The following is a 22,329-nucleotide window of genomic DNA, read 5'->3' as shown; positions in this document are numbered from 1 at the left end:
TTCCTATGATCCCGGAATCAGTTCAACGTCAAAACGTGGACTTGTTTTGATTGTGTCTGGGTAATGTTACAGTGGCTCTAAAAATACATATCCGCTGAGGTAATTCACAATTTTAAAAATCAAGTTCAACTTTGATATGTTTTATTACTTCTGCATAAAAGCATAGAACCATGCCTTTAAGTATTTAATAACTGTGTTAACTGAAAAGGTATAAGAAGATAAAAACAGCATTAATACCGCAGTAAAGTTCTCAATGATACTATTGTATAATTTTGTCACACGCACTGTTACGTTTTATTGGGTATAATTATCTTAGTATTTCACATTTCTTAATGTTTTAAACTTAAAACATATCTTAAAAACCTTGATTTTGTATCTGCATAGTGAAGTTATCGAATCTTTAAAACTTTATTTCTTTAGCGTCTTTAAATTAGCGTTAGTAGTATAATATAATAGTATTACGACTAATACTAATAATACCATTCCCCTGAAACCTCAGATTTTGCAGAATGCAGTGCAACAGGAATCTTGCTAATTCTCCTGTTTCATGTATTAAAATCAAGTCGGTGTCTGTTTTTTCTTTTATTGCAGATAATTTAGACATGGCTGGGATAGAAGAAGCAGGCAAACAGCTTTCTGAAATTGAGCTGCTGTTGAGCATGTTTCCTAGTCAGGAAGAGTTGGTCCTTGATGACCAGCTGGCTTTAGCAGAGCTCAGAGACTATGTTGAAGGTAGAACAAATGCCATTCCCACCTCCAGGCCTCAGTTTACCATACAGCAAAAACTGGACATTAACAGTGAGAACCTGGTAAATATTGGTCACTGCAACATGAGACATTGTCTTCTTTCCGCTTGCATAATTGTACCAATAAGGAACAAGTCGACACCAGCTTGTTTTCACCTTAAACCTGTTAGTGTACAGCGGTTAAAGCACAATTTACAAGCAGTAGCCCTTGATTGTACAGTCATCACTGATCCGTTTTGAGAAAATATTTGCTGACTGAAATAAATGTTGTTAGCCATGGTTAATACTCTAGGTACATAACTGTTAAATCTGCGTCTAGCTTCATTTTCACGACAGGTTATATTGGGTCAGCCTCCAGTCATGTTTTGAGCACTTCAAACAATTTTGTTATGATGACAAATAAAGTTTTAGAAATTCTAACCGACTAAGTGGTTGAGAAATATTTGGAAATGAAAATGCTAACACCTCATAACTCACAAGAATCACAGTTGTAAATTCCTGACTTGACTGAATCAGTTAGTTTATTGAGTTGATCAAATTTATGCACTTTAGAAGTCTTTTCAAGTGTGATTATTTAATGGTGACCTATAAGACCTGCTGGACTGTAGCTCTTCAGGATCCTAGTATACACATCCACACTGAAAAGAGAAGAGAAGAAACACAACGTTTCGGCATCTGAAGAAGGCTCCACAGCCGAAACATTGTGTTTCTTTTCTTCTCTCTACAGTATGGAATAAACCTTTACTTGTTCCTTTTCAGCCTATGCATGCTGAGACAGCCACCTGCTATAATTCCTTCTACACATCCACCCTTTATCTTTCTGAAGTTTTGTTGCTAATAGAAACTCTTGCCTCTACCATGTTGGTAGATGGTTTTGCTGTAGTGGCACGGAAAATTTTCCATGGGCTGTTTCTTGTTGCAGGTGACTTTCTCAATCTCCTGCTCCTATCTTGTAAACTATCCCACAGTTCTACCAGAAATCACTGTCAGGTATGTATTGAAGAAAGGGGTGTTGAGTAAAGGATGAAAACTAAATCATGGTAAAGCATACATAATAAGAAACAAGTACAAAATGAAAGGTACAGAGTAGTAATATTATAATATACAGAGTATATATATATACTGTATTATATATTATAATATACAGAGTAATATTATAACCATTCACCCCTTACCCTTCCAACATTGTGCTTTCTTTTTAGGTCTTCAGAACTCAATAGGACACAACAGACTCAGTTACATACAGATCTAAATGCATACTTGAATGATACCTGCTGTGGGGACGTCTGTGTCTTGGCTGCGATTGAATGGGTTAAGGACAATGCTCATCTCTATATGAATAAAATCCCAACTCCAGCTCTGAAGAAGCAGGTGGATTCTTCGGTGCTAGAAAATATGTTTTCGAGGCTCTGGATTTACAGCCATCACATTTACAACAAGCAGAAGAGGAAGAATATTCTGGACTGGTCCAAAGAGCTGGGATTAACTGGGTTCAGCATGCCTGGGAAGCCTGGTGTCGTGTGTGTTGAAGGACCCCGGTCTGCTTGTGAGGAGTTTTGGGCAAGGTATAGTTAATCTTTTAAATCTAGTTTTAAAGAGCCATTCACTAAAGATCTTAAGCTTTGTCCAAATCAATATTGTCTCATTGATGTGTACTTGGTTTGTTGCTTGTGAACATTGTTTTGAATGTGCATGCAAGGAGAGGAGGACTTGAAAACAGCATGAATTCTATAAAATAAACAAATCAGTCAATGAGTTTTTGTTGCAGGTTTTTACATTTGGGGTATTTTTCTTATTTTCAATATTCCAACAAATTGAAATCTCAGATAGTCCATCACCTTGACATAAAACCTTTATAGAAGTATAGGAGAGATGACAGCCATGTTGGTTATCTGCTATTTTGTGTCACCCTGAGCCCCTTGGCACCTAAAGGAGCAGAAGCAAAAAGTGGTGGCCTGATGTGGCTCTTACTGATAAAATGACAGGCAGTAGATGTTAATAAGGAAATCCTAAAAGATCATAAAAATGTTACGGAATGCAGGGGTGATTTAATCCATTACTGAGGTACAGCTGCCATTATGTGCCAGCTACCCTACTCAGCACTCAGATTAGACAAAGATAGAGAACACAAATTACTTAACACAAAGGGAAGCTTTAGGAGGAACATTAGGGTGGAATTTAACCAGGACACTGGTTAGTTCCCCTACTCTTTTGAACGTTTTCTGGGACAAAGAAGATGGGACTTCAGTTTAACATCTCATCTGAAATACAGCACCACCTACTGCACAATGGCACCCAGTCACCAATGGGACGCTGGTTTAAAAATTCTGCTTGTCCACAAACATCACTTATTGTAGTAATTTCCTTTGAGCTCTCCCGTCCCAGTACTGACCAGACCCAGCCTTGCTTAGTAGAGATTTAACAAGACCAACCAAGGACACCTTGGCAAATACAAACCCATTTGACAGAATTCCATTTTGAAATAACATAGCCCAGAATCCAGAGGGGAGGAGCTGCACTGGACTAGCCTTCACAAGTTAAGCAGCCCAGAAGTCTTACATGACCAGTGATTTTGGAAAGTTAGCTGTTACTTCTACCGCACCAGAATTACGTCTCTTCATAGATAATGCAGAAGAAAGTGGGAATGATCCTTGCCCTCTTGAATCATTAACCTTATTTATTTCTTAATATATTTGTTTTTGCAGCAAATATCCTGGAAATGTGTGCATTTTACATGTATTTTTGCTTTCAGGTCAGTGAAATTACAGAGAATTTGGAAACCTCTTCTAGACTGAAGTGGTTTCATGACTTGGTAGCAACACTCATCAGACCCATCCACTTGTACAAAATGGTTAACATTTTGTAATAAATGTTAATAGTGTTCTTTTCTGTTCTTTATTTCCTAGGGTTAGGCGTTTGACGTGGCAAAGAATCATGATTCGCCATAGGGAAGACATTCCTCTGGACAGGGATGGTGTCGATGCTCCCATAGAGCTCGATTTGCATCGTCGATTCACTGGGTTTGAGGAAGCGATATTTGATGCACATGGAAACAGGGGAAATCACATGGACCTTGGGCAGCTCTATCATTTTTTGAGTGAGAAGGGCTGTGGCGATGTTTTTCAGCTTTACTTTGGAATTGAAGGAAGGTAGCTAATGTTAAACACTTTGTATATGAAGAGCATTATTTTAGTATGAAATGCTATTATTGATTAATTGTTCCACATCTTTTTGAAGGTGCTCTAGCTTTTGCAGTTGAGACTGGTGACTTGTTGTTATATTGTGTACAGCCACTACTGAACTGTAAAAATGAAAACCAAGAAAATACTCATTATAAATGAGGCAAATTAAGTTGGATAGTGATAATGCCGAGAAACTAGCTTGACCATTATACAATTATTGCATTGTTTTTTGGAAGTAAAGTTCTAAAATTTCACATTTAAGAATTTTGTTTTTCCCCATTTCAGTTCCAGGATTGTACATTTTATTAAAAATTATTTGAACTACGCAGCTCCTCTTACTGTGGTTTTTATGGCATAAATAGCATTGTTATTGCCAATTTTAAAAATAAAACTTGTGGGGACAATATGTGTGAGATGACTGCATTTTTACTGTTACTTGGCCTTATCAAATTTAATTTTCTAAACTTTATATTTTACACAAAAGCCATTAAATAGCCATAAAATATGTGGTATAGTTAAAAATGTTAATAGTCACCCTATTTATTCACGTTGTGTAAAGGTATTGTAACGCTTACGGCCGACAGGTACTGTGTAAGAGCCGGCTTACCAGAGCAGGTGACGTCACCGCCCTTCCCTGTGATAGCAGGACTACAGCTACTGGGCAGTAGGGAGATCTCTCTTTAGCTCACGGGGCTAGGTCGCTGCAGAGAGACGCGGAAGTCCCGGGTTCGAGCCCCGGACGGTGTGGGGCCGACCTGATGCGGCAAGGGCGCCCGCCGGAGCCCCCGTTGCGTTACAGTATACTTAATGCGGGCTAAAAGGTTGTTATATAACGTGAAAGCAACGTGCAAATACAAACTTTCTGACATGCCTTAAATATAATTTATCTATAATCATTTGGGGATTTTGATTAAAAAGACTGTTTTATCAACTGCAGGGGACAGTTAAAATTATCCTCGGTATTCCAGACTTCAGAATTGGAAACACGTCACCTTGTGCCAGTACTAAAGATGGCTTCCTTCATGTACACATCTAGCCACAAGTGGTATACGTGTTTCCGTGTCCGTCCCGACCTTCCTGGTTACAAGCAGTGCTGGCAGAGGAGAGCTAGTTTCATGTCTCTGTCTAGAGCGTCACTATTGTACAGTGAATAAGTTCGTAGACCTTTAAACCTTTAAAACATGGGAGGGAAGAATAAACAGCGAACAAAAGGAAATGTTCGGGTAAGTTATTTCCATTTTAATGACCACTTCTGATTTGTACGTCTCCCAAGGATCTTGAATGTCCAAATCCATTCCTGTATTTTTTAGATTATTCAGCCCATGTGCGTTGACACTGTCAATGACAGATCTGCTTATATAACTTCTTTCTGGAGCTTATAAGATCGTGTATATAACTTCCAATAATTAAAAAAAATCGGTCGTTTCATAAAATATTTCTACCAGGATGTGTCGTGTCGGTATCTGTCAAAGTGTTTAGTCTTGTGTCTGAGTTCTGATGTTCTCCCTACGCGATCATGGATTTTAGTGTTGGAGCGATACATAAGAGAAAGAAACGAAATATGGCAATTGTAGATTATATTAAAATACTAAAATAACAACGCTTGTGGTAAGCATTCAATTTACCAATTGGTGATAACTGATTATTGTGGCCCTTTTTCCCAGCAAGCGGCGACGCTTGCACAGGAGTTAAAAAATCGAAAAGAATGCAATAATATGAAGTTATCAAAAGCTTTATATGCACAGTTTGTTTGTATTTTATGATTAGTGTGTGATATTTTTGTTCATAGAGATACAGATGTTGTTCATGTCGTTTTGAGAAAGGTAACTTTTAGTGACCTTTAATGCCACTGTATAAAAAAATAAGACTAGCTTATCACCAGCTGTGTGTCACTTTGGAGTTAATCAGATAAGAAAAAAGGACCAATCACAACTAATGAATGTTTTTGTACTTTTATAAGCATCTTTGTGTTCTACTTCAATTAAGATTGCTTGGAAATTTAAGGGATTAACTAAGGAAGAATTAATTACAAATGGCACTGTGATCAAGACCGGAGAAGCTGATGAACTTTATAAGCCCATCTTGGATTTTTTTTTCTCACAAAGTTCAGTGAGTGCTCAAAAGTACATTTTTGAACATTTTGCCCAGTTAGCCCTGAGATCAAGTAGAAAAAGCGGCGGAAATGCATGTGACATCGAAAGGTTTATTGCTGTTAAAATTTGGGCTCTTCATAATGTTTTTTTATTTTGAACGGGAGGATCTTCAGCATTTGGCTGTTGGTTCATGGCATCCCTTTGCATCCCTGAGTCCTAATGATGCTTTTTTGTCCCATTTCATTTATAGCCGTCTAGCAGTGGCAGGGCCGCAGAGCTGCTGGCGCGAGAGAGGGGGTCAGTGCCTGGGTTTGTGGGGTTCAGCACGTCATCAGCTGACCTGGGCTACGTCCCTGCGGTACATGGCGTGGAGGAAATTGATAGTCTTGTGGATGCTGATTTTCGCATGGTTTTGCGTAAACTCTCAAAAAGGGACACGGTTACAAAATTAAAGGTAAATGTCAATTTTTTTTTGTTTGTCTAGAATAGATCGTTATAAGGGTCTGAAAAAATCTGATTACTGTTTATTTCACTGTTAGCACAATTTTCTAAAATTACAGCAACGCTAAAAGGATAGAAAAAAGACCATGTATGTACAGCTGAACAGAAGAAAACACTAGCAGTGCTATGTCTTCAGTTTTTCAGAGACTGCCAGTCTTATTTTCTAAATTTGCTTTAATAACTTTCATATGTATCTTTCATATGTTCCTCACAACCAGATACTCACTGATTGAGTTTTGTATTATATTTAATTGAAACTCCCAAATAAAAATAACAAGCCAACTATTTTGTAAATGAAGCTGACACTAGGGCTTCTTTCAAGAAAATGTCCTTCCTTTGCTTAACCATTCTTAATCTTATGTGAAAATGCTTTATTTTAAGGCAGTGCAAGAGTTTGGGGCAATGTGCAAAGAGAGAGATTCGGAGATTGTGAAAGGTGTTCTGCCTTACTGGCCCAGGATATACTGCAAGATATCAGTGGTAAGACTTTGAGAGCTTATAGTACCTTATTTAAAGTCAAAGTTTTAAGTCTCTGTGTCCTGAAACGTATCTGGAAACTTTTATTTCCTTTCTAGATACTTGTACTAAAAATGTACATTTTCATAAACTTAGCTTTGATATTGTTATACACTTGGTTCAATAGAAAGCTGTCTATGGTGCCCTGTTTTCTGTACGCTACACTTTTGAGCTTCCAAATGGCTCAATCACTTTAGAGAGTGCAGTGCAGTAATATAGTTTTTCACTTAATCTAGACAAATAGCTTCAAATTCCCAATAACTACCATGAAAACAAGGCTTCAATTATATAGAAAGTCAAAGGTGAAGAAATAGGTAACTGGCAGTGATTATGCTAGGCCTGAATATAAGAAGATTTTCAAGCATAAATAATGGGTAAATACCTTTGTAAATAGGTATTTACATGTCAGCCTTACACAGCTGTTGAGGAGGGAAAAAAACACCAAGACAGTCTAAATTTTAGCAAAAGTATAAGTAATCCTTGCCATCTGTCATTTTTACAATAATAATTGTTTATATCTAGAGGAAAGGTCAAATAAAGCAATTTGTGGTACCAACTCATTTGGAGCTTCCTGAATGACTTAAGTGAATAAGGTGGTTGCCTGAGTACAGGCTGAGTTCTGTGATCAAGGGTTTGAGCCGGGGACCTGTTACTAGCCAGCCGTGACCTGGAGTGTCCAAGCAGTAACGTATGTTTGTAAGAGTGCTGCTGAGTTTGGCCTGAAATGTGCAGGCAGTGGTTTCTTGTAATTTACTGGGCCTGTGCAGTCTTCAACCTGCAGGGATTTAAGTTAGAGAGACACAGCTCTTCCAGTTGGGTCTAATTTTCCTGTCAGGCACTGTGGAAAGTTATGCACAAAATTGCCTTAAATTCTTTTTTCAAGATTTCAGAAATATTCATAGATCATAATTATGTTAATATAATATTAATAGATTACCATGCCCAAAATTTCATCTCTTACTGTTATTTTCAATACAAGTATACAGTGCTGCTGGATAAATGTATTTGTTTAATTTAGGCATGTGACATTTCACTCTGGATGGCAACAATATGCAGTTTTTTTGCAATATTCCCCCGGTTTTGTAGAATAGCCTGGATTTCTGAGTTTGTGTCCTTTTAAACAGGATCATGACCGGCGTGTTCGTGAAGCCACACAGCAGGCTTTTGAACAGCTCATTCTGAAAGTGAAGAGGAATCTGGCCCCTTACTTGAAAAGCATCATGGGACACTGGTTAATTGCACAGTGTGATACTTACTCCCCTGCAGCATCAGCTGCAAACCTTGCATTTCAAGCTGCTTTTCCAATATGCAAGCAATCGGAGGCTCTAGCCTTTTGCAAGGAAGAAGTCCTGAATGTAAGTATGAAAAACAGCTTCCAATAGAAATCCTTTCAGGGTCATCTGTCTTAATTTTATTGACACAGCTTAGCTATTCTGTTGAAACAATTTTGTATTCATGTGGTTTTCATATGCAAAGGTATTGATTAAAAAAACAGCCTTTTAGTTTTTTGTTGGCTTTGGAAAGATTGTGAATAAACTGAAGTTAAAATACATTTCTACGGGGCTGTTAAAAAATGATCTGTGATTCTCTTCCCAGATTCTTCAAGATAACCTTCTGAAGGAAACTCCGGATACACTCAGTGATCCTCAGTACGTTTTCCCATTCTGACTAAACTAATCAAACCTTTTCCTTTATTTTAGTTGGCTTTATTCTTCCTGGTAAATGACAGCATTTAAAACTGAGATAGGAGACATAGATTCCGTGTGAGAAACAATGTGGTGTTGAAAGTTTAATATATTGTCAATAATTGGTTGTGTATTAGTGTGTAATTTTAGGACAGAATTCAGCCTGGTGCATTAAGTTTGCAAAGATCATAATAAAGCACTTAATGGATTAAAATGTAAAAAGCAGCTGTTTTAACCATACAAATTTTCTGAATACTCATTAAGTTGTCAATTTAAATGTTTGGAACGATCATAGGCCTTTTTCATGGTAACGTGCTTCCTACTTTAAATCGTATATCCTCCATTTTTCATTTTTCTAACTGTTTCATCCAATTCAGGCCTATAAATCATATCACCTTAAACTCAGAAAGTAAAAGGTGTTGCTTATGTCTTCTGTCTTTGCTCAGAAGTGTACCAGAGGAAGAAAGAGAGGCTAAGTATGCCCGTCTGGTTACCAGCTCTCTTTTAGCTGTAAAGAAGCTTCTCGTCACACTGCCCAAACAAGAAATTGATTGTCTGACAGAGAGGCTGACTCAGCTCATATCGCAAAGCAAGTTCTGGAAATACAGCAAACACAAAACCTCACAGGTAATCATTCTACTAAACTGTATTGATGCTGTGAATGTTATTTAAAGCTACTATTAATATTGCTGTTCTAAACACTTTGAGAAGTCAGTTGCACAAAACAATGCAAAATAAACATTTTTATTTGTGGTAAGCTACAGGAGCAAAGTTTTCTTACCCAGAATTGTTTTTGAGAAAAAAATGCATATGCCTTTGCCGAGTTTCATTTGGTTGTATGTTTTTGTAGGTACTAGTGGTGTCTGGACTGTAAGACTCAGCCAGCTGTCTTAACTAATAAATATATGAATAAAATGTAAGATATCCAGCAGCTGTATCGCCCTGCAACTCACAACTGGCAACCCACTGAAGCCAAGCAGGATCCTGGGAAAGCTAAGGTTGCTGCTGAAAGAGGTGTTAGAGGGATCAATAGAGAGTGCTCACCCTGTTGTCTGTGTGGGTCCAAAAGCCCCAGTATAGTGACGGGGACACTATACTGTGAAAAGGCGCCGTCCTTCAGATGAAACGTAAAACCGAGGTCCTGACCCTCTGTGGTCATTAAAAATCCCAGGGTGTTTTTCGAAAAGAATTAGGGTATTACTCTGGTGTCCTGACCAAATTTCCCATTGGCCTTTACCAATCATTGCCACCTAATAATCCCCATCTATGAATTGGCTTCATCACTCTGTTCTCCTCCCCACTGATAGCTGATGTGTGGTGAGCGTTCTGGTGCACTATGGCTGCCGTCGCATCATCCAGGTAGATGCTGCACATTGGTGGTGGTGGAGGGGAGTCCCCATTACCTGTAAACCGCTTTGAGTGGAGTTTCCAGAAAAGTGCTATATAAGTGTAAGCAATAATTAACATATTTATTGGTGCAGATTGTGTAAAGAAAATGTGTAATCTTTTAAGAATTTACTAGGCACATGATCTTACAGATCCGGGGGGCTTTCTTCGAAGCTGTGGCCGCTCTGTGTGAACGGACCCCAGAGCTGATCCAGAACGAAGGTAGCCGGGCCTGCCCTGCAGTGCTGCTGAGCATCGATGACACTGACCCTGTGGTTGTGCCTTCCCTGTGGGAGGCAGTTCTTCACATCATTACTAACATCCCCGTGAGTACAACGGCTCATTTGCTGCCACAGGAATTCTCAAGACTATAGTTTTAAGGAATTTGTCCCAGGTGTATCAGTAAAAACATCTGATCTGTTATAAACACAAGGAAATCATGGTGCCCATTTCATTAGTTTGTTAGTTGTTAATTCACCCAAGGTTCTCATCCACCTGTTTTATGGAGGAAGCCAAGATGTCTGCGTCAGCAACATGACTTGGAAGTGTGTTCCATACTGCCACACCCCTCTGGGTTGAAATGCCTCATGTTCTTGGTTTTAAATGCACTTCAGTGCCTTTTACACTTATGTCCCGTGGTTTGTGTTTCACTGTTAATATGTAAGAAACCTGCTGAGTTGACTTGAATTCCTTTGAGGATTTTGAATTCTTGATATTTGTATCAGGTCCTCTCATAGTCTTCCCTGTTAGAGACTAAAAAGGTTCTGTTCCTTCAGCCTGTCATCAGTAATAATTTCTTTTTGATTCATAAGATAATTTATTCTGTTTCTCTTTGGCTTTTCATAGTTTGTGTTTGCTCCAAGTGGTACACTGTAGTGTAATGTCTCAGAAAAAAACTACTTGTGAAAGCTGAGTGAGTGGGAAGGATATGTCTGGTAAATTGATTATCTGGAAGACTGTTCTGCTATGAACGCCATTTCTTTCTTGAAATGCTAGCTTCCTTTCTTCACAGCTTCTTTGTGTACTTTTAAGAAAATTCTTTCTGGAATTTTAATATGGCTGTTCATACCACAGCCTGAACAGAAAGGCACTCAAGCACAATGCAAAACAAAATGCAAAATGAACTATTGTAGCAGGAAAATGCAGATTGTGGGGACAACAGACAAGAGATATGACAAACATTACATTACATATTTTCCCATCCTAAAAATAGATTGCCCAGTATCTTTGAAAGAGTAGTTTCTTCCTCTGTAGTTAAAAGCTTGTTGGAAGTTTTGAAAGCTTTTTCCTCACCTGATTGCACCTAAATTAATATTTAGCACGTAAGTGTGGCTTTTAGACACATGTGAACCCAAATTTTACTTCATTGGTCTGAAATGAACTATAATGAGAGTTAAGTTAATAATTAGTTGCTTTTGTTTAGTAATCTGTATTATTTTGAAGGATTTTTCATTTTGAGAAATGAACAAAACAGACTTTTATAGAGGATGTCTGAGTGGTGTTTTTGTCTGCTGTCTGCTTGCAAATGCATTTAAAATACATTGATGTTTGTCAGTGTTCTATACTTGTAGTCGTAAGCTTGCTTTGAGTGTTGCTCTTCTGTGTTAACAGTGCTTTGTGTTTTTCAGGACTGCTGGAATTATGTTAACTCAAAGAAAGGTTTTTTGCCAAAATTGTGGCTTTTGCTCAAAGAAGGAGGCAAAGGCTTAGCCACAGTCTTACATCCCAACCTTCTGCCTTTTGTTAGTAAGTTACCCAGTGAAGTCATCGACCCCAAACTAGAATTTTACAACACATTCTTCACTTCCATTATCCTTGGGTAAGAATCCACTCCTCTCCAGTTCTCTACAGTTAAAGAAAATCATACAGCATGAAGTTAATCCAAATTGTGAAAATAGTAAAATGTAGTTTCACTACTCCATGTTTATTACAGGAATATTGTTTCTTTTTGGTGTGGAGACTAGAAATCTTTCATATTTGTTTTCCAACATATCTTATGCTTGACAGGGCAAGCTGATCTCAGTTCATAAATTACAACAGGAAGGACATCACTAATGATCACCTGCATGGATAAAAAGTAGAAGGTTTATGTATTTTGATGGTAGAAGAAACTGGATGTGATAGACATTTCTGTAGCCTTAGTTTGGAACATTACTGATAGAGAGAAGGGAAAATATTGCATAGAAATTCATGAGTTGGATAAAATAGAAATGTGACACCTTTCCAATATCAGACTCTCAGGTTTATATGTCCACCCAGGTATTTTCTGATTGCCTGATGCCTTTTGGTTCAGTCTAGGCTTCATTCAAGTTAACTGCAAATAAAAGGGAAGAATTCAGTAAACGTTCTAGCATGTAATTTTGCCTGTTGACAAAAAATCTACCCCAGTTTAAAGAAAAAAAGATGTGAGTTGTTCATTAAAAATGTGGGTGCCTTTTGATCGATCGTATTTTATGCAGATGTTGCCGAGGACCTGCTATAGATGTTTATTCGCTCCCTTCTTCTAGGTTATCAAGCGAGCGTGCTGTGGTCAGTCCCTCTGAGAGTGCTGCCATTGTTTTGGCCACCATGGAGTGCCTTCGTTTTAGTCTTCTGCAGAACTGTAGTGAGGAGGAGGAGAGTCGTAAAATCCAGCAGATGCTTATCGCAGACCAGGTAAAAGCACTCTCTCCACTGAACTAACTATTCAGAGCTTGAGTTTTGAAGACTTTTACAGAATGAAATCATGAAGGACCCCCAATTTAAAATTGAAGTAATGCTAAACTGTATGTTACTGCCATACCTGCTATCAGTTCTCTGAATTTGCTTATTATGCTATGACAAGGTATGGTATCACATGCAGTACACAGTTGCTCAATTGAAATATCAGTTAAATATACTCATTTGTACTCAAATACTCAATTGAAGTATTTGCTAATATAGTATTAGGGTAATGCTATCTCACCGTCCTGTGGTTAGAAAATGGATGGATGGAATATTAGGCTAATGTATTCCAAAACTTTTGCTTTTATTTTTTGATTTATGAAGTGGTTGAAAATTTGAAAGAAGTGGTTCACTCAAGCCCCGCCGTGTAGTCTATTTTCAGACTTCACAACAGTCTAAAATTGAGAATTACAAGATAAGAAAGAAGTATAACTCAAACTTTCCTCCCCCTGTACAGCTCCTGCCCTTGGTGGACTGTGCCCTGAAGAACCCTAGGCTGCAGGGCGGCCCTCTTTTCTACCATGTAACGGACATGCTGGTTTCCTGGGAAAAACGAGCAGATTCTGCAAGTGACAGCGTCTCGGGGGACACTTTCCACAGGCTCCTGACAGACTTCTGGGAGGGGCTCATGCGCCTTTGCGTGCAGCAGGTCGACAGGACTGACGCAGAGGAAGGCGCGCTCTCCGGCATCTCGACCTTACTGCAGGCCATGCAGAACCCAGGGGGGACCAGGAAGCAGTCCAAAAAGAAAGCGGTGAGGATTTGCTTCTCCGGTCTGGAAGGCTCCGACGGGAAGGAGGGGGATGTGAAAGATCAGCCAGCTGAGGAGGAAAGCAAGCATGTGCCGCTGTGCTCCGAGCAGTTGCCTCTGAAATCGGGGCATCTGGAAGAACTTGTGTGCCAGCTGGCAGAACTGAACATGGTGTACGTGAACGAGCAGAACTCCGAAAAACACCTGAAGTTCCTCTCCTTGCTCGTCGGTTCCTTCTCCTCCCGACGGCTCTTTGAAGTGCTCCTGGACACCCACGATCGGATGGAAGGAAGGGTCCTGGGGCAGAGTGGTGAGCCAGAGAACTGTGGTGAGCTAGGGAGCGCAGTAGCTCAGAACCCAGCCGTCCAGTTTCTTTTGCAGAAAGTAATCATGTGGCTCAAACAAGACCATAGAAAAGACACAGATTTCCTAGTCAATATGGTGTTTAGTGTTCTTCACTGCTGCAGCACCAAGGAGGAAAAAAGGCTCATTTTGGATCATATTACTAAGGTATTTTTTTTTTACCTGCAGAGATTATCTAAAATCTGTTGTCGTGCAAAACCTTGCTTACACCAGATGTAAGAGGTAATATTTTATGGGCAAATACCATCATTTACAAGACGTAAAAATATAATAAAGGGATTTTTGGTTTGAGTAAAGCAAGGAGATTATTTGTGTAGCTTTTTGAGCACACATCATTTTGACATAATCTTTATCTTTGATTCTAATTCTGTTGTTATGCTCCTTAACTGACAGGTCATAAACCTTTACTTCTTTAACCGTATGTTAATTACATTCATAAAAGTAATTAAGATGGTGTAACTTGGTTTGTCTTGTGTATGTAGTTAGTGTATTGAAGTGCTAAAAGGTATTTCAGCAGTTCAAACAGAGTTTACTGAGCTGAAAGAAAGTCAAAATTATTGATCACAACTTTATTAAACCTTTCTCATGAGGATTACCAATATTGGGGGGAAAAAAGTATTGCTGTTTTTTTTCTGAAATTCTAATCTTTTTCCTATGCTAACATTTTTTAGATGGATCTTAAATGGGGAATCCTACTTCAGATCATACAAAAGGTACTCTTTTCATTTTCATTTCATTTCATTATATTCTTTTCATTTTTTTGAGGAAAGATGCCTCTGGCTTTTAGAATATTGGAATAACATTGCTTCTATTTCTTGTATTGGTCAAACTCCAATGATGGACCTCAGAATGTTTTTTATTTAAGTATAAATACATTTAATACATTTTTCTTGTCATTTGTCTTGTTGTTTCTAGAGGATTGGATTTTTTAAATCAAGTGTTTTGTTTTGCTGAATTAAATGTCTGTAGGATTTTGGGTGCAGCTGAGGACAGCTGCCTTCTTAAAAGCCGATGCTTTGTGTTTAAGGCCTGCGCAGATTCAGCAACGTTTGAAGCCACTTCAGGCTGGCTTAAAGGAGGAGTGCTGGGTGAGAAACTGGTGGTGCTGGCAGAGGCCCTGTGTGACACAGGGCTGAAAGAGATCTCTGCTATGAAGCCCAGCCATTCAGACAGCTGGGCTCTAATTAGCATGGCGCTATCACAGCACGTTCAAAATGGTAAGTAAATATCTAATAAAAAAACAGACAAAACAAAAATTAAATGGGATTGATGCAGTACATTTTACTGCAACAACTTCCTGAGAAGGCATCACAGTGGCCCATATTGAAGGAGTCCATCCTGTGTTTCATTCTCCTTTAGTACTCTATACCAGGCTTATGAATTGTAAAGTTTTATTGCTTATCTACATTTCTGTTAAGGTTCTGGCATTGGTGTCAGATACATTTATGCTTGTTTTAGTGATTAGACAACATTGTTATGACTGCTCTTAAAGTGTGATTTATTTAATTGTTTGGTTTTACTTTTTTCAGCACAGGCGTCTTCACAAGTATTTGTTTCTGTTGTTTTTTTTGACAGAATCTCTTATTGGCGAAGCCTATGTGGAAAAAATCATCGATAAGCTCCACAGCACTCTGTCGAAAGCTAAAAATCTGTCTGATGCTGGTAACATTGAGCCTCTGGTGTCCTTCATCTGTGATGTGGCCTCTAACTTCTTTGGCTCTGTGAAGGACTGCCTGCTGCTGTCGTCGGCCGAGGAGCTTCTGCTCACTTTATTTCAGCTGTGTGCACAAGGACAGGAAATTACTCACCTGTCAGGTAATAACATTGACAGTCTTTTTCTCATGAATACACAGCTGTCGCACTTTATTTCTGAATTTTGGGCAGTTTCTCTTTTGAATGGCTTTATGCCGCAGTTCAGTTGGCTTGTATTAGCCTCTCTATAACGTTTCCCAACTCACGTTTTCAGTGCCTGTTACAGATTTGGTGGTATGTGGAAGGAGGGATGCTTCCTTCACATCGCATTTTAACCTCTTTTGCAGGTAGACTTTTTCCTCATGTTAATTTTTATTGAATTTTGGATTGAGCTGGTTTTGCCATGTTCTTGTTTGTATTAAACATAGAGTCGCTCTTGTCTATTAGTTAACTTCTCTTTAGTTTGCCATCTAATGAAACAATGAGCTGATCTATATACATCTGAGAAGTATTGCTACTAGGCATTGCACAGGTCAGCAGTTCGGATCTCTATCTTGAAAGGATGCATCAGATATTAACACCAATGTTTGTAGGCTATTGTTGCCTTTTGTTCTTATTCTACCTCTGTTCATAACGACTTATTTGAGCCAGGTGCTACGTGTTTCTGTAAAACATGCATGACTCCAGGCCTGCTGAACCATTGTTGTCTAGTCCTGCAATAAACACTGTGCTCATCTAATGCAGTTTTTCTTTCCATACTGACAACTCGTATAACAGATCATGTCTTCTTTGTGAGCATTGGTGACCTGCTGGCTTGTTTGTGACAGATTCGCTCCTTCAGAAGCTTAGCCACACTTGTTTCACTGGAGTGCACTCGTTGGTGAGCTGTTTGGACACAGACTTTAATGAAGGGACCTTCCTGCACAGTGCTGCACTTTGGGTCAAGAAACAAATTCTGAATTCATCTTTTGGTGTGAAAAGGTAATTGTTTTTTTTGTTTGTTTCTTGGTGAACATTATGCTTGAATCGCTTAACGGCACATGGAAAGTCAGAAGACTATTTTAACTGCCTAGACATGTTGTTCAAGCAATCTGGATCAGCTTTGTAGCAAATAAGATAATACAGCAATAAAATTCGCAAGATAGGTCATTTAGCCCTATTTAATTTGCAACAAAATCCTGCTACATTTGTAGATTTAAGCATGATTAATGTGTGAATCTGCATACAAATACATATTAATATTATGAATTACAAATATTTTATGTGAATTGCAAAATATCACAAACATTTTTGTTAATACAGTAAATGTATTCTGATCACTGCCTAGGGCTTGCTTTGCAGAATAGGACTCAGACGCCTTGTTTATCCTGCCTTGTGCCTAGTGTCTGCTAGGCTCCAGCTCATCATGACACTGTTAGACAAAGTGGGTTTTGAAAACAGATGGACGTCCTTATCATAAAATGGGATTCAGTGTAACTGAAAATGAAGAAAAATAGGTTGGCGTTAGCAATGAATTTTGAGTTATGAGGCTTCTGAAAATAATGCAAACTTTTTAGTCTTCTATAAGCCCTAAAGAGTTTTAAGATGGTCTGTATTTAGATTATATTTATATACTGTACTTGTAAAGCTCTTTCTTAACTTTATTCTTGTAGCCGTAAACGGAATCAGAGACGAGACTTCATTTTGTCCCTGTTATTTTTGTTTCTTAGAAACAAAATTTGGGAGCTTCAGTTTTGTGATGATGTCCAATAAACTGAGGACACTTGGGTGTTAGGATAGACAGATAAGATGCCAGCCTTCTATTGTAATGATAGCGTGAGATGATGAAAGCATTATGCAGAGTGCAATTGCTTTTTTATCTTATTGATATCCTTGCCATAATGTTTAAAGTTACCCTGATATCTCAAGTACCCCCAATCTGTGGTTACTGGCTGCTTAGTATGCAGTGCTAATGCATGCATTTTGTGACACTGAAAGCCATGTGTTAAGCACAACATCTAAATGAGATGGAAATGGCAGGCTTGGACTGTGAAATGACATTGTGGGGATGCTTAAGTGACTGTTTACTGACTAGAAATATGATTTGAATTTTTTTTTCAGCCTACAAGTACTTGTTTCTGCTGTGCAGAGTTTGGCAGAAACCCTCATAAAGGCCAATAAATCCAGCCATAAGCTTTTGGAAAAATTCCTTTCTTGTTTAACACCCACTGATTTGGAATGGAAGATGATGAGACGGGCACTGCCTCCACAGGTTGTGAGAAAATTGCACGTTATCAGACGTTGTAGGTTTCTGTAGTGCCGTAATCCCATCTTTGCTTTAATAATAAGTGCGGGGATTTTTCTAAAAGGTTTTATATTATGAGTTATGAAGTATCCAGTGACTCATTCTTCTAATGTGAAAGTCTGATTTGTAGTCTTTTATAAAGCAAGACCTCACGTATACAGATTCATGGGGGGTTTTATACACTAAATGTTAACAGTTTGTGTAATTAACCCTGACAACTGCTGTAAGAACCAGAAAAAGTGGTGCTACAGCTAAGAGCGCTTTGTAAGTAGTTGGAGACTTTTTTCCTTTTCGTGCAAATTCAGGTTTTCATTTTATTTAACAACTGTTTCTTCATCTGATTGAAAAGAGGCTGTAATTGCATGTGTTTGAAAGACCCTGAAATGGTGTATTGGTAAGATTAGCAATACTTTGTGGAGAATGATTTTTTGGAATCATGTCCTTCCTACGTAAATTACTAATGAAGAGCCTTGTCTTGGAAAACTTGATTTTGTATAACTTGCGTTTTGTCAATTTGGTTCTGCAGTGGTTGAAATATCCTCTGCTATCTGGGAGGCTGCGGGTAAATTGTGAATATCCGTGTTTGGAGGTGTGGAAGTTTCGTGCCTCTCTTAAGGTTCCCAGTCACCTCTGTGCCTCAGCTCTGCTGGGCCGAATCATCTTCACTGCTTCAAGCTTGGAAAGCTTTCATGAGAAAGACTCTCTTCATCTTCCTGACATGAAGCGCACAGGTAATACAGATCATTTTGAGATCAAGTTCACATAAGAAAAGTTACAAGCAAGAAGAGGCCTATCTTCCTCATTGAGTTGTTAGAGATTTATCGTCCTATTATGAAATGGGAATAAGCATATCTGAGAGGATCTAAGAGCATCTTTATGTGGTATTGATGAGAAAGAACTGATTTTGCCTAATTCATTTCACATTATTTTCCCAAAGCATTTTTAAGGGGAAGTTTGGTACATATTTCCTGTTTTTTTTTGTTTTTCACTTTGCATAGTCTTTTTTGAAGTGTATGCATTTGATAGTGATATATTTGATGTCTAATGAAATTACTCTTTCTGTTTTTCTAATTAGTCTCAGAAATCCTTTATGCCCTACAGTGGTGCGAAGAAATGGAATATTCTCCTACTGTTGTATCGGAATATCATGGAATACTTCAAGAAATGAACATAACACAAGACAGAATTAGTAGAGAGAGTGGAGCATGGTGTGACGTGCTTGAAACACTGTATTCTAGGTGACTTTTTACCATAATCTTTTAAATGCTATTTTAATTGACAGTAACTTTTTTGTTTGGGTTTTTCTGTGCTTCTTATCTCGTTTGTTATAGCCCCTTGCTTCATCTATTGTTTTTTCATATAAATGTGAACTTTTCTCTCAAAATAACGGGGGTCTGATAAAATCACTTCCCAAAACAATCCAAAAGCTGAATTTCTCAAACAGAATTTCTTCTTCAATTAGGTCTTTGGAGGAAGGCTCGTTGTGGGCCCTGACTCTGGCTAAATACATTGAAAGAAGAGGCCCCAGGAATTATGACATTAAGAACCTATATGGAACAGTAGAGAGGTAAGGGCTTCACGTGAAGTGATTAATCCATAAAATTGATAAATGTTGCCGGCATTTTAAAAATGTTACATATGTTTAAATGTTACATATTACAAAGTCTTATTGCCATTGTTTAAGTTACAGTTGTGCTTACATACACCCATTACTGCTTGGTTTGTGAATCTTGTAAAGGTTGTATTCCTTTGGTTTTGATAGGGGGCTTACATGTGTCAGATCATAGACTCAAGCAGGACAGCAGAGATACATTATTCTAAAACTTTATAAAACTTTTCCATAGTCCTTGTAATTGGTTTTGGGAAATATTTTTAAAAGCTCCTTGCAAGAAAAGATTATTGCTGTGATGACATTGTGAAAAATGTGCAATAGGCAAGAAAAGGAAATGTGCTGCATGATTTAAACTGGCTCGTCAAGACATTTTATACAAGTGAAAACGGGGATGATAATAACCGCTCCTGCTTTTTCTTAGCTTCTTCCCACTGACCGAACAAAACATCTCCACCATCCAAGGCCTCTGTTCGTTCCTGTCAAGAGATGAACAGGAGTCATTAGTGGCTCTCTCCATTGCAGAGCTTATGAGGTGGCAAGAGACCAGTCTCTCCAGCATTCAAAGTAAGTGCTAAATGTGTTTTTTAATTCAGTAATGCCAATAATAGCTGTATCATGTTGAAAGTTAATGACACTGTTTATTAAACCACACAGTTAATTCCTTAAAGAAATTGTTTAAAATATTTTTCTTCAAATTATTATTGTCCTTTCAGTAATAGTATTTATATTTTAAGGAGAAGAACTCAGATGGTTAGGTTATTTCCTTTGTGTGCTCTTTGTCCATACAAGCTCGTCTGTAGTGTTGTACACTCAGTTTCAGAACCTTTTGCTTTTAACTTCTTCCAAGTGGTTAAAATGAGTGCTTTGCTCATAGTGATAACTGAGGTTTTTAAGCTTATTGATTTCACGACCATTTTTGAAAGCAGTTGGAAAGAAAACCACTTAACAGTATAAAAATGCACAATTTTCAGGCCTCCTGAGCAGCTAAATCAGTAAAGGTGCTTGTCTCAAGAGCAGGTTGAGGTCTATGACCCAGATATCACAAGTTACAGCTGGGGCCCTGTTATGGGCTGGCAGTAACCATGATTTCCCCAAGCAGCTGCACAGATTGGCTACGCACTGCTGGGCATAAGTGAAACAGTGATTACTGCAGTTTGCCAGGAGCCTGTGGGCTTGCAGTAGCATTGATGAGTGAGGCGCCTGCCAGGAGACGCGTGTGCCAGTTTACAGCACGTCAGATAACAAATGGTTCTGCAGGTGTGAGTGTTAGAGGGGCACTTTTACCTGTCTTATTCTTTTCCCCCTCCATGCGGGTACTGAAGTTGTTGCCAAAGAACCAAGTTTTTAAAAACCAACAGGACAATTCCAAATGAGGTGATTTTATTAAAAACTGGTCAGTATTAAGTGGTATCAAGAAAAGAGGAAATCTAATGTAATTTTGCAATACAATCACCAGAACAAAGCAAAGTGGCAAAACCTTTGCAGTCTTAAGATGAGTGTAGACATCATAGACAATAGATGAGACTGGAATAAAAACCTATTTGGTATCCTTTTTCTTCGATCTCATATTCAGATGGATTCGTCCTTTTACGTAAATCTTTTTTTTTTTAACATTGTGCTGCTGTAGGTGGCCGTGGGTGCCTAGCTGTCCTCCACTGCTGTTTAAGAAGTGAAATCACTGTAGACCAGGAAGTCTTACTGGCATTTCTTACCACAATGATGGAGTGGAGGAACAGCAAAGAGGAGTCATTTCTCTTTAATTTGTAAGTGATTTTTAAAATGAAAGTTCTATATCAGAATTTGCTATTTTTGCAAAGTCTGCTAAATTCACTATGCTATTCATGCCGATCATAAAACTATAATACCATAATTAATTCTTTAATTAAATCAGCATTGAACCTTCTTGTGTTCTTTAAAAATCCATCTTTTGTGCCATCACAATTTGGCTTACATGTTCCATGTATTCAAAATTAGTTATAACAAACTCTTATAGCAGTGCAGACTTGACTATTAACATCATTTCACTTGTGCTTCTGTTCTGCTTGCTTGAAAGAACCGTTGAGGTTAACCTTATTGATTACTTTTATGATTTTATATATGGCAGTCTTGAAGTGTATTTGTTTCTATTTTGTTAGTAAATAATATCCGTGGTCTTAAGAATTAGCCTTCTCTGGTATATGATAAGTGTCACTAAAAGTAGCCAGAGTAGTTTACTTTAGAATTGACAGTTTTGTTGCACTTGTAGCTTTTCTTCCGTCTCTCACCGACGGAAGTTAGGTTATTGCAGATCCGATATCTGAATTCTGCTGTCACAAAAAATGAATTAAACACATTCAAATCCTCAAATGTTATTTGAATGCTGGAAAGAACAAGGATAAATTGAGGCCTATTTGGTCCATTAATCTTCCAAAATATTAACCATATTAATATTAATCAAAATATTAATCATTGGGATTCACTGCATCTCCAGCTGTTTTTGAAACAGCTGGAAAGTATGACTGAATAAAATGTATTATTGTAAATTAAGGTCTCCCGCCTTAATTCTTCAATCCAGTAAAATATTTTTTCAAAATTATTTTAAAATAATTATTGTAAAGAATATTTCAAATCTGTTTCCCTGGTAAGTGTAGAAAATTTTTGGTAATTAAAAACACAAATGATTTCAGCTATTTTGTTTTAACATAATAGTTCATCCTGATAGATCTGTAATTTGCAGCATAAAAAAACTAAATTCACCTTTTTGAATATATATTGTGGAACAGAAGGACGAAGAACACCCAGCAGGTAGATTTAATAAGTAAAAGTGATGGATTAG

The 22,329-nt window shown here is 38.0% G+C and overlaps 2 protein-coding genes across 2 annotated transcripts in view; both read left to right on the top strand.

The window, feature by feature from the left end:
* Positions 1 to 19: 19 nt before the first annotated feature.
* Positions 20 to 4,254, top strand: rwdd2b (RWD domain containing 2B). Its single transcript, XM_088921292.1, has 5 exons — positions 20 to 99; positions 592 to 809; positions 1,669 to 1,736; positions 1,949 to 2,311; positions 3,653 to 4,254. The coding sequence occupies exons 2-5, from the start codon at positions 603 to 605 to the stop codon at positions 3,897 to 3,899; spliced, it is 885 nt and encodes a 294-aa protein (XP_088777418.1). The 5' UTR covers positions 20 to 99; positions 592 to 602; the 3' UTR covers positions 3,900 to 4,254.
* A 786-nt stretch (positions 4,255 to 5,040) lies between these two features.
* The window catches only part of ltn1 (listerin E3 ubiquitin protein ligase 1), a 31,968-nt gene continuing 14,679 nt past the window's right edge, over positions 5,041 to 22,329 (top strand). The window contains exons 1-20 of the mRNA XM_088921853.1: positions 5,041 to 5,151; positions 6,272 to 6,475; positions 6,904 to 7,002; positions 8,163 to 8,393; positions 8,635 to 8,687; positions 9,170 to 9,350; positions 10,262 to 10,435; positions 11,738 to 11,928; positions 12,617 to 12,764; positions 13,270 to 14,073; positions 14,598 to 14,639; positions 14,954 to 15,143; positions 15,502 to 15,741; positions 16,446 to 16,599; positions 17,719 to 17,869; positions 18,429 to 18,633; positions 18,978 to 19,140; positions 19,365 to 19,469; positions 19,936 to 20,078; positions 21,142 to 21,277. Coding sequence (XP_088777979.1) covers positions 5,110 to 5,151; positions 6,272 to 6,475; positions 6,904 to 7,002; positions 8,163 to 8,393; positions 8,635 to 8,687; positions 9,170 to 9,350; positions 10,262 to 10,435; positions 11,738 to 11,928; positions 12,617 to 12,764; positions 13,270 to 14,073; positions 14,598 to 14,639; positions 14,954 to 15,143; positions 15,502 to 15,741; positions 16,446 to 16,599; positions 17,719 to 17,869; positions 18,429 to 18,633; positions 18,978 to 19,140; positions 19,365 to 19,469; positions 19,936 to 20,078; positions 21,142 to 21,277 — 3,656 coding nt within the window. The 5' untranslated portion in view covers positions 5,041 to 5,109. The remainder of the gene's footprint in view (positions 5,152 to 6,271; positions 6,476 to 6,903; positions 7,003 to 8,162; positions 8,394 to 8,634; positions 8,688 to 9,169; positions 9,351 to 10,261; positions 10,436 to 11,737; positions 11,929 to 12,616; positions 12,765 to 13,269; positions 14,074 to 14,597; positions 14,640 to 14,953; positions 15,144 to 15,501; positions 15,742 to 16,445; positions 16,600 to 17,718; positions 17,870 to 18,428; positions 18,634 to 18,977; positions 19,141 to 19,364; positions 19,470 to 19,935; positions 20,079 to 21,141; positions 21,278 to 22,329) is intronic.

This window comes from Atractosteus spatula, chromosome 7 (assembly GCF_055471065.1).
Source record: "Atractosteus spatula isolate fAtrSpa1 chromosome 7, fAtrSpa1.hap1, whole genome shotgun sequence".
Classification (NCBI taxonomy): Eukaryota; Metazoa; Chordata; class Actinopteri; order Semionotiformes; family Lepisosteidae; genus Atractosteus; species Atractosteus spatula.
The sequence above is the reverse complement of the archived record's forward strand: the minus strand, read 5'-3'. Positions and strand labels throughout refer to the sequence as shown.

Bases quoted from the DNA above. Each gene is read 5' to 3' on its own strand.
- rwdd2b (XM_088921292.1), top strand. From the start codon at position 603: ATGGCTGGGATAGAAGAAGCAGGCAAACAGCTTTCTGAAATTGAGCTG. The intron at 1,737-1,948 runs GTATGTATTGAA...CTTTCTTTTTAG, and splicing joins CTACCAGAAATCACTGTCAG to GTCTTCAGAACTCAATAGGA. The intron at 2,312-3,652 runs GTATAGTTAATC...TTTATTTCCTAG, and splicing joins TGTGAGGAGTTTTGGGCAAG to GGTTAGGCGTTTGACGTGGC.